The sequence below is a fragment of the Sinohyriopsis cumingii genome, unplaced genomic scaffold (assembly GCF_028554795.1).
Source record: "Sinohyriopsis cumingii isolate HCF-2022 unplaced genomic scaffold, ASM2855479v2 utg000957l, whole genome shotgun sequence".
Lineage (NCBI taxonomy): Eukaryota > Metazoa > Mollusca > Bivalvia > Unionida > Unionidae > Sinohyriopsis > Sinohyriopsis cumingii.
In genome coordinates, this window is record NW_028315947.1 from 732,620 (window position 1) to 745,534 (window position 12,915).

At 32.7% G+C, this 12,915-nt stretch overlaps 1 protein-coding gene across 5 annotated transcripts in view; it reads left to right on the top strand.

The window, feature by feature from the left end:
• Positions 1 to 12,915, top strand: part of LOC149772950 (uncharacterized) — a 159,131-nt gene that overhangs the window by 67,780 nt on the left and 78,436 nt on the right. For 4 of the 5 annotated variants that reach the window (XM_089947074.1, XM_089947078.1, XM_089947077.1 and 1 more), the window contains 3 exons: positions 1,614 to 2,159; positions 2,643 to 2,707; positions 5,633 to 5,671. In XM_089947074.1, coding sequence (XP_089803200.1) covers positions 1,614 to 2,159; positions 2,643 to 2,707; positions 5,633 to 5,671 — 650 coding nt within the window. The remainder of the gene's footprint in view (positions 1 to 1,613; positions 2,160 to 2,642; positions 2,708 to 5,632; positions 5,672 to 12,915) is intronic. The other variant, XM_089947075.1, reaches the window with a different exon arrangement.

Below are 12,915 nucleotides of genomic sequence, written 5' to 3' on the forward strand. Positions count from 1 at the left end.
CTGATGCAACTTATCAAGATGATAACTATCTGATCAGTTCAACTGATGGCTAAAGAGTCAGTTTTGACACATGATGGAAAGCATTGTAATCACAAATTTCAATCCAAAGACATTCACACACACACACACACACACACACACACCAGTTGAAAATTATACCTTGCTATAGCTGTACATTTCAGTACCTCTAATTAATTTCAGAAAATAATTCAAAGTGTTGAAGACTTGATGGTCTGCACTTGTCAGTTTAATTACTGCCCACTCAATAGCAGCTTCTGCATATATGCACATATGATATTCATATCATATAACATGAAAGCATCATTATGAGATCTTTTACGATATAAATCCATACTGCAAATTTTATTGAAATCAGTTTTGAAATATGGACTCTGGAGTGGTAGCAAGCAAATGCTGATGGATGGAAATGTAAAACCCATGACAGATAAGGTAGGACACATACACATGATGAATGCAGAACCAATTAACAAAGTCATGGAATATTTACTGACCTTAGGTGATAATAAGTGTTACCATATGATCAGGGCCGGTGTCAGACCTGGCCAGACTATCTGGCGCCCTAGGCAAGGTTAGATTCTGGTGTTCCCCACCCCCACCCCGGAAAATATCAATTTCAAAATTTATAAACAATAATTTTTTACTTTTTTTGCACCCCCTGAAATCAGTGCCCTAGGTGGCTGCCTAGTTTGCCTATATGGTAGTGCCAAATATATGATGTAAGTATTTATATATCAAGATCATGGATGAGTCCATTAATGAGCAAGATCCATTCTAATTAATGATACAGTCTTGTATCTGATTGGCTGTGGTTGTTACCAGTGTGAAAGCCATATTTGCGATCCTTTATTTCAGCTTCAAAATAAATGCTTCTATAATCATACACATGACAGAACCAGGACTTCAAATCAGTAGATTTCAAAATTTAATTAGTAGATTCGCTTCTAAAACAGTAGATTTTTTATCAATAAATTCTTTACATGTTTTGAAAACAAAACAAATGCCATAATGATCATGTGCATAATTCTCAAGCCATGACACTAAGTATGACTCCTGCACATATTTTCAAATTTTCTGATCCTGGGCTGAATGGGGGGAGGAGGGGTAGAGCAAGCAAGAACATCAGTATTAGTGTGTGTTGTCACTGTATGATGGCATGAAAATTTCATTGCAATCTATACATGTGATAGAACAAGGATTTCAAACCAATAGATTTACAAATTTTGATGCATAGATTGGCTTCTAAACCAGTCAGTTTGTATTCACCATAAATTTTACTTGTTGTAAGGGGATTGGAGAGAAATTATTTATCACTAATGAGAAAAAGAAAATGAAAGTCATAAGTAATTTGTAGTCTCTTTATATCACAACAAAAAAGAAAATTTTGAACATGAATCAAATTCAGATCCTGATAGAAAATATTACAATAATATATAGTAAATATGGGTCAGCTATCCTCGTACCCTAACCCAGACATTTTGATTGATTGACATTCACGATCAGTTTCTACCAGAAATATTAAATTGTTTATGTAGAACTGATACAAAAACTTCCGGTCCATTTAAATGGACTAAAAACCAATTTTTTTTCTTCAGATGGATTCCTTTCACACATTAATTGAAGAAAAACAATTGCCAACAGAGGAGCATGAACAGGTCTTTGAGAAAATTCGAACAGAGCATGAGCAGATTCGAAAAGACTATCTGCAAGCAAAAGAGGATTATTCAGTGCTTCGTCGTGCCGGGGTCACAGCCGCTGTTGATGCCAATTTTGACGAGGATAAAGAACTTGAAGGAAAACTGTTCAAAATTGGTATGAAATTCGACGAGATTCAGGAAAAAATGGAGGAGGAAAGGAAGCACAATTCTTCACAAAGACAACCATTTCAAGCCAGTCGGCAGAAGAGTGACTCAGAAACAGACACTGAAAGTGGAGCTACTCCTGCCACAGACCATCGGAAGCCAAAGATGTTAGGGACTAAGGCAGGTGATGATCTTCTTCAGCCAAAAGAGGATGCGAAGTTCGATGAAAAGTTGAAGAGGCTTCATGAGGAATATAATGCACTGATGGATCGGTATCGAAGGCTGAAACAAATGGCTCAAAGTCAAGAAAGGGACAAGGAAATTGACAATCTAGTGAAGGTGAGACAAAGACCTGTGTATGACTTCTAATACTTTCATTTTTGCAGCAGTCAGAAAAGGATTACATCATATCAACCACTTACAATTTATTGAATATTTAATTTTTTCTGGACTGCATGTAAATTTCTCAATGACATACCTTAGTTTTATCTGGACTGCTTGTGAACTTCTCATCTTTCATGGTGCCAATGCATGATATAATAATAAACAAGTGTTGGGTGATTGGAAATGGAACCTGATCCCAATCATCATTGTTGGAATGACTAGATTGATTTGGGAAGAGAGGGATAGATTAGAAGTAGCGTGATAAAATAATCATGAAAGATTTAGGCAAATGATGATCTTAATAAAAGATAAATCATATAACTTTAAGTTTTAAGAAAGTACTATAAAACATAATTTCATAGGTATTGACATATCTTATTTTTGTCATTCCAGGTGTCTTTGACTGTATTATCATATTCTGCATTTTTTCTTCTTCAGAAATTAAGAAATATCACCAAGGAGGCCCCAGATATTTTCCGAATGCCTCCAGAGCTTCTAGAAAGGTGAGATTTTTGGCTTTCCAAATCAACCAAAATGATGGAAACTTAAGAATTGTTGCATGTAATTAAGGTTTGCACATTAGAAATGCCTAATGATTACAATTATTAAAGATCTGTGAAAGAAATCTTTTCCAATTTAAATGTTAAGATAATGATTTCAAAATAAAATTGGCAGGGGGGTGGGGTGATTTTGCAAAGGTATTCTAACTATACAGGACAGTTTTTTCTCAGAAAGTAAAAAGATGACCTGTTTTCTTCATAAAAACAATTTTATAAAGTCGCAATTTTGGCATCTAATTATTCTTGCTGGAAATTGAAATTAAAAGTGTTTGGATTTCATATAACCTTGGATATGTGTATCTTGTTAAAGCCTCCGGCTTCTATAGGAATCTGGTGTTTGTTAAAATTGTTCTGCAGCCTATTTCTGAAAAACAAAAAACCTTTTGCATTTCACATCTGATTTCCAGTACCTTACCCCAAGTTGTGCTAGATATTTGCAGAAACACTGTTGGACCTGTTTATCGAAGTGACCTTGGATAAAATGGAGCTTTACGCTTAGCTTGACAAGACTATAATAGAACTTTGCCACCAAAATCAGCAATTTGGAACATGATGTCATTGACATGATAGTTGACAAATGCATTCTTTAAGTTTTGGAAGATCACTTACTAATTATTTACTGACATCATAGTAAGGAAAGGATATACCATCTTAGGGTTGGAAGTCTGAATGTATTTTACATGCACATATATTTTGATAGACAATTATGCGGTTTATCAAATTTTTCGGAGCAGCTTTTGTCAAGTGAAAGAAGGAATCTTACATTTGTTCTTATTTCATGCAAATCTTCATGCAAATAATGATCTTGACATATTATCGATAAGCTCATTAAATAGAAAAATCTCATAAAATTAAATATTAAGAACTGGGATCATATATATATATATATATATATATATATATATATATATATATATATATATATACATATGTGTGTGTATATGTATATATGTATATATATATATATATATATATATATATATATATATATATATATATATATATAAAGTGACCTTCTGTTAGATAGCAATTTTATCATTATTTAAAAGTAGAATAATGTAAGAGCTGAGGAACATTGAGGATTTTCTTACCTGAGGCTAGTTGCATTGTATTTGGTATCACTTCAACTCTCTAGAAGTACTCTCAATACTTTGATCTTTCCTGATGCTATGCTCAATGCATTCTGAATATATATATATATATATATATATATATATATATATATAATGAGGCATAGGCAGGGATGGTCCTGGCTTTTAAAAAGCTGTCGCCAAAAAAATCGCCAACCTCAATATTTTGTCGCCAATTTTCAAAAAGTGTCGCCAAAAAATGTAGTGTACAGTTTTCCAAGTGTTAATTTAGTCTATTAATGTAACAGGCAATGAAAATTACAAAAGATGGATTAGTTAATACTTTAATTACAACAAGCATTAACAAAATGTTACAAAGTGTTACATGAAGATCCGTCGCGATTTTAGGGCTGCCCACTTGTTGAATGCAGTTTCAAAGTCTAATTTTTCACATCTGTACATGCTGATTCTCATTAAATTCTCAAGAGGTGAGATGCAGAGCTTATTTCTGATGTCAGTTTTTATGAGGTTCATCTTACTGAATCCACGTTCACAGTCCTCAGTGCTGACAGGTGACACTAGTAGTCTCTCAGCAGACCCCCCCCCTTTTATGGCTAGCTTCACAAAGCTTGTAGTGAATTGCTTCCTAAATCCCAAGAATGATCACTGAATGCTGTATAAATTTTCTCGACAAGAAAAATATGATCTCCATTCCCACGAATGAAACTTAAACGAGTCAACACCTGGCAATATTGGACCGCATATATAAGCATAAATTCACACCCAATTTAGGGATTCTTTCACTCCTGTATTTTGAGAAATAAATAATTATTATTAATTATGCAAAATTGTTTTTTTTGCTATTTCTTGTTGCGGAGTTTAAGTCTCTGCAGCCGTAACACGGGACTGATGGCAAAAGGAAAAGATCAATGAGTAAAATGCTGCACTGGCGACAGATGTAATTGTGATTGAGATTTTTTCCATTTGCTTTGTATTTATACACAGTAGTTGGTACTTCAAAGGTTATCAGTTTTCTATGAAGGTTCAGCAAAACTATTGTATTGGTATATGTATAAAAAAAAACAGAAGGATTAGCCATTCAATTAATTGTATCTGTTCTATTCGCATCTTCAGAAGTCGGTCAGTTTTAGGTATGGTGCAGTAGCATGATTGACTGTATCGCAGCATACAGTACTCAGCCCAGATGTCAGCAAAAGCAGATTATGATGTAACAGTGCACTGTAAAGATGGGGTTGTCAATAAGAACAAAGGATCGTTTGTGTAACAGATTGATTCCAATGCATTGCTTAGTCAAGTTTGTGGCTTCCTTTCGTTCTGCCTTTTAATTTATCCAGTACAAATCCATGATTGTATGTACAAATTAAATAACCAAAAAGTATGTCGCCAAAAAAATCACCAGATGGGATATTTTTGTCGCCAATAAGAAAAAAAAATTGCAATTTGCGACATTGGCGAAGCCCAGGACAATCCCTGCATAGGAGTAATGTTTGTATGTAATAGGTGATCGGTGGTGTTCTTTAATGTGTTTATCATGTGAAAGGCCACAACAGGTAACATGATCAGCATTGTGAGGAAGTGGTATATATTAAAAATATTTTCTGATTCTGAGGTTCTGAGTTTGATCTTTGGCTTTGTGCTCAAAAAGTTCCAGAATACAGACAGATTACGGAAACTGATTTCTTTTTGTGTGATATATTCTACCAATATTCCAACAAAAATGTAAGGTCTGTGCTCTCATTCATAAAAAACATGTTTATTTCATTATTACCAACTGTAGGTTTGGGATGTCCTGGAGTGTCACAGAAGATTTAATGAGGTAGTTTTATCAGTGACATATCAACAGTGTTTTACTGTATTTGCTTGTGTGTTATCTGGAATCTGACAAATCTTGTGTCTAGAGCCCCGGGCTATTAGAATGTAGAGTCTGAGTTGTCATGTGTTTTACTGAGGTAGCCCAGTGAATTATTACATGATACTGCTTATTCTGTTTAAAAATTTAAAACTAAAAATTTGTTTTTATATCTGAGAGAAATTATTTATCACTAATTAGAAGGAAAAATAAGAATGTCATAAGACTAACTTTTTTTCCTCCACTATTCATGGGGACAGTCCATCCTTTCATGCATCCATACAGTCAATCATTTTATCATTTCTGCATATAAGCTTCTCCAATTATTAATGGATTCCAACCAAACTTGATATCAACAATTCTTTGACTTAATCTGGTAGTCATCTTTCAAAGTCATTGTTTATCAGTACTGAACACAGATTGTCAGCTCGAAACATACAAAGTTTTGGTCTGTATTAATTGTTTGTTTAACACTCTTCTTTCATTTAATCTGTCTTGGAAGTAACTTTTTCTTCCTGCAAGATATTCAATCCAGCATGTTCTGGATATTTGCGGGCATGATCAGTGTGTTGTAGGACAAAACTCACAAAGTAGAATGCATATGCATGAGTACATCTCAAATTATGTCTGGCCTTATTTGATTGGTTGATATGCTGATATTTAGCCAGTGTTGACCTTATTTGATTGGTTGATGTCCTGATATTTAGCCAGTCCTGACCTTATTTGATTGGTTGTTGTTCTGATATTTAGCCAGTGTTAACCTCATTTTATTGGTTGATGTGCTGATATTGAGTCAGTGTTAACCTTATTTGATTGGTTGATGTTCTGATATTGAGCCAGTGTTGACCTTATTTGATTGGTTGATGTGCTGATATTGAGCCAGTGTTAACTTTATTTGATTGGTTGATGTGCTGATATTGAGCCAGTGTTAACCTTATTTGATTGGTTGATGTGCTGATATTTAACCAGTGTTAAGTTATCCTACAACCATATGTTGGCACATTGTTGAAAGGAAGCTTGCATGGCTGGTCAAAGTACCTAGCTGTGAATGAATATTTTACAGAATTTGATAACAGATCTCTCAGAATTATGCTTTGGCCTGTAGGTCCTGTCAAATGGCATTGCTTGCCAGTCTGAAATTACATTTGGTCCTGTCAAAGGCATGGCTTACCAGTCCAAAATTACATTTGGTCCTGTCAAAGGCATTGCTTGCCAGTCCAAAAATCACTTCTTGTTGATAATAATCAAAGTTTTGACACAATTTTCTATGACTGCCTAATATCAACTGAACACTTTGAGATATCTTCATGAAGTTGCATGACTAGACATTACATCCAATGAAAAATGAAGTTTTCCCAATAAAGATTTTAAGATTTTCTCCCATTTTCATTGAAATTGTGTCCATCTGTCCATCCATCATGCTCTACTCCAACTAATATCTCCTAAATTGTTTTAAGTTATCTTTCTTAAACCTGGTATGCATTTTATCATGACAAATGTTTGTGCCCTATGTAAGGTCTGTTATTGTTATGTTAGTACTTTAGAGTTATCTTCCCATGCTTTAAAGTTGTATTGACACATTACATCTCCTCACCTGTCTAATGTATTTTATGAAACTGGGTATGCTTCTGTATTAGACATTATGCCTAAGATTATCAGACCCACCAACTTTTTTTTCAGCGCAATAACTTTATGTTGATGAGACTTCATTTTTTTTCCTCAACATTTGTTCAGCATTATCATTAAGCAGTTATGGCCCCTGACATTTAGACAAATCCACTTTTCCTTCAGTGCAATAATTGCTTTAATTATTGTTGGATTTCATTAATGTTTTACATATAGTTCAGTATTGATATAACTATAGTCGAAGGTTACAACAGTAAAATACTACTACACTATAGTGAAATGTTACAACAGTAAAATGCTACTATAGTGAAATTTACAAAAGTAGAATGCTACTACAGTGAAATGTTGCAACAGTAAAATGCTACTATAGTGGAATGTTACAGAAGTAGAATGCTACTACATTATCATGGAATGTTACACTAATAAAATACTACTATAGTGGAATGCTACAACAGTAAAATGCTACTACAGTATAGTGAAATGTTACAACAGTAAAATGCTACTACAGTGAAATGTTATAACAGTAAAATGCTACTACACTGAAATGTTACAACAGTAAAATGCTACTACACTATAGTTAAATTTTACAACAGTAAAATGCTACTACAGTGAAATGTTACAACAGTAAAATGCTACTATAGTGGAATGTTGCAACAGTAAAATGCTACTACAGTATAGTGGAATGTTACAACAATAAAATGCCACTACAGTATAGTGAAATGTTACAACAGTAGAATGCTACTACACTATAGTGAAATGTTACAACAGTAAAACGCTACTATAGTGGAAAGTTATAACAGTAAAATGCTACTACACTATAGTGAAATGTTACAACAGTAAAATACTACTATAGTAAAATGTTACAACAGTAAAATGCTACTACACTATAGTGAAATGTTACAACAGTAAAATGCTACTACACTATTGTGAAATGTTATAACAGTAAAATGCTACTATAGTAAAATGTTACAACAGTAAAATGCTGCTCCACTATTGTGAAATGTTATAACAGTAAAATGCTACTACACTATTGTGAAATGTTATAACAGTAAAATGCTAATATAGTGAAATGTTCAAACAGTAAAATGCTACTATACTATAGTGAAATGTTACAACAGTAAAATGCTACTATAGTGGAATGTTACAACAGTAAAATGCTACTATAGTAAAATGTTACAACAGTAAAATGCTACTACACTATAGTGAAATGGTATAACAGTAAAATGCTACTACACTACAGTGAAATGTTATAACAGTAAAATGCTACTATAGTGGAATGTTACAACAGTAAAATGCTACTACACTATTGTGAAATGTTATAACAGTAAAATGCTACTACACTACAGTGAAATGTTATAACAGTAAAATGCTACTATAATGAAATGTTACAACAGTAAAATGCTACTACACTATTGTGAAAAGTTACAACAGTAAAATGTTACTATAGTGAAATGTTAAAACAGTAAAATGCTACTATAGTGAAATGTTAAAACAGTAAAATGCTACTACAGTCATATGTTACAACAGTAAAATGCTACTACACTATTGTGAAATGTTATAACAGTAAAATGCTACTACACTATAGTGAAATGTTAAAACAGTAAAATGCTACTATAGTAAAATGTTACAAGAGTAAAATGCTACTACACTATTGTGAAATGTTATAACAGTAAAATGCTACTACACTATATTGAAATGTTATAACAGTAAAATGCTACTATAGTAAAATGTTACAACAGTAAAATGCTACTATACTATAGTGAAATGTTATAACAGTAAAATGCTACTATACTATAGTGAAATGTTATAACAGTAAAATGCTACTACACTATTGTGAAATGTTACAACAGTAAAATGCTACTACAGTGAAATGTTACAACAGTAAAATGCTACTACGCTATTGTGAAATGTTATAACAGTAAAATGCTACTACACTACAGTGAAATGTTAAAACAGTAAAATGCTACTATAGTAAAATGTTACAACAGTAAAATGCTACTACACTATAGTGAAATGTTATAACAGTAAAATGCTACTATACTATAGTGAAATGTTATAACAGTAAAATGCTACTATAGTGAAATGTTACAACAGTAAAATGCTACTACACTATTGTGAAATGTTGCAACAGTAAAATGCTACTATAGTAAAATGTTACAACAGTAAAATGCTACTACACTATTGTGAAATGTTATAATGGTAAAATGCTACTACACTACAGTGAAATGTTATAACAGTAAAATGCTACTATTGTGAAAAGTTACAACAGTAAAATGCTACTACACTATAGTGAAATGTTACAACAGTAAAATGCTATTACAGTGAAATGTTAAAACAGTAAAATGCTACTATAGTGAAATGTTACAACAGTAAAATGCTACTATAGTAAAATGTTGCAACAGTAAAATGCTACTATAGTGGAATGTTACAACAGTAAAATGCTACTACACTATAGTGAAATGTTACAACAATAAAATGCTTCTATAGTGAAATCTTAAAACAGTAAAATGCTACTATAGTAAAATGTTACAACAGTAAAATGCTACTACAGTATAGTGGAATGTTACAACAGTAAAATGCTACTACACTATAGTGGAATGTTACAACAGTAAAATGCTACTATAGTAAAATGTTACAACAGTAAAATGTTATTATAGTGAAATGTTACAACAGTAAAATGCTACTATAGTGAAATGTTACAACAGTAAAATGCTACTACAGTATAGTGAAATGTTACAACAGTAAAATGCTACTATAGTGGAATGTTACAACAGTAAAATGTTACTATAGTGAAATGTTACAACAGTAATATGCTACTATAGTGAAATGTTACAACAGTAAAATGCTACTACAGTATAGTGAAATGTCACAATCAGCTTGCTATTTCATCATTTATTGGAGTTACAGTTGCTGAATGATGGACCTACATTTTGTAAGCAGTTTATATTCATGAGAACTCGACAGGGTCCCATTATCAATTTGCTGTGTCATCAGTAGTGTTTTCCTTTACACATGTTCCTTAATTCATTTACTATAGCAACCAGTTTCACCTTGTGGACATCAATTCCTAGAACTTGCTTCTTCCTTATGAATCAATTCCATCAATCTTGACTTCATTGCCACTGAATTTAACCTGGGCTACCAAGACTTTTTCTCACATAGCCTACTGGACTGACATTTGATTATATATATATATATATATATATATATATATATATATATATATATATATATATATATATAATTTTCACTAATATGTCAAGTCCAGCTACAAAATACACAGACCCAAATCTGTTATCACATGGTGCACTAAGTGCACCAGCAGATCTGAAGATCTGAGTCTATGCAGTTTATCAGGATTAATAGTAGAATAAACAACAAAGACCCTGGTCTGTTGCCACATTATGCCATGGCAGATCATTGTCTGTGTTATTTGCTGTTGGACTTGACTTATAACCAAGCACTTAGGGTAAATAAATTCATAGAATGTTTTTGTTGGATGCATCATTTACACAAGTAAATACAGTAGGTGTTGAGTGTGGCTAGGTTCTCTGTGTTTTCATCTTACATTTCCATTCAATTTAGGATAAATAGAGGAGAATCCTATGAGCCAATAAAATGGCATATTTACTAAAGCAAATTAGAATTACAATTATTTTCTCTGAATCATGTAATAAAACAATTATAGATCTTTATTTAGAGGAATATGAAGTTTATGAACCTGTGCTCTTATCATATTGACCTCCACTTTGCCTTGTTTAGTATAACATTTATACACATCATATTGACCTCCACTGTGCCTTGTTTAGTATAACATTTATACACATCATAATGACCTCCACTTTGCCTTGTTTAGTATAACGTTTATACACATCATAATGACCTCCACTTTGCCTTGTTTAGTATAACATTTATACACATCATATTGACCTCCACTAGTATAACATTTATACACATCATAATGACCTCCACTGTGCCTTGTTTAGTATAACATTTATACACATCATATTGACCTCCACTGTGCCTTGTTTAGTATAACATTTATACACATCATATTGACCTCCACTGTGCCTTGTTTAGTATAACATTTATACACATCATATTGACCTCCACTGTGCCTTGTTTAGTATAACATTTATACACATCATAATGACCTCCACTTTGCCTTGTTTAGTATAACGTTTATACACATCATAATGACCTCCACTTTGCCTTGTTTAGTATAACATTTATACACATCATATTGACCTCCACTAGTACAACATTTATACACATCATATTGACCTCCACTGTGCCTTGTTTAGTATAACGTTTATACTCATCATAATGACCTCCACTGTGCCTTCTTTAGTATAACATTTATACACATCATATTGACCTCCACTGTGCCTTGTTTAGTATAACATTTATACACATCATAATGACCTCCACTGTGCCTTGTTTAGTATAACGTTTATACACATCATAATGACCTCCACTTTGCCTTGTTTAGTATAACGTTTATACACATCATATTGACCTCCACTAGTATAACATTTATACACATCATATTGACCTCCACTGTGCCTTGTTTAGTATAACGTTTATACACATCATAATGACCTCAACTGTGCCTTCTTTAGTATAACATTTATACACATCATATTGACCTCCACTGTGCCTTGTTTAGTATAACATTTATACACATCATAATGACCTCCACTGTGCCTTGTTTAGTATAACGTTTATACACATCATAATGACCTCCACTTTGCCTTGTTTAGTATAACGTTTATACACATCATAATGACCTCCACTGTGCCTTGTTTAGTATAACATTTATACACATCATAATGACCTCCACTGTGCCTTCTTTAGTATAACATTTATACACATCATATTGACCTCCACTGTGCCTTGTTTAGTATAATGTTTATACACATCATAATGACCTCCAGTGTAACTTCTTTAGTATAACATTTATACACATCATAATGACCTCCACTGTGCCTTCTTTAGTATAACATTTATACACATCATATTGACCTCCACTGTGCCTTGTTTAGTATAACATTTATACACATCATAATGACCTCCACTGTAACTTGTTTAGTATAACATTTATACACATCATATTGACCTCAACTGTGCCTTCTTTAGTATAACATTTATAGACATCATATTGACCTCCACTGTGCCTTGTTTAGTATAACGTTTATACACATCATAATGACCTCCACTGTAACTTGTTTAGTATAATGTTTATACACATCATAATGACCTCCACTGTAACTTGTTTAGTATAACATTTATACACATCATAATGACCTCCACTGTGCCTTCTTTAGTATAACATTTATACACATCATATTGACCTCCACTGTAACTTGTTTAGTATAACGTTTATACACATCATAATGACCTCCACTGTAACTTGTTTAGTATAATGTTTATACACATCATAATCACCTCCACTGTGCCTTCTTTAGTATAACATTTATACACATCATATTGACCTCCACTGTGCCTTGTTTAGTATAACATTTATACACATCATAATGACCTCCACTGTAACTTGTTTAGTATAACATTTATACACATCATAT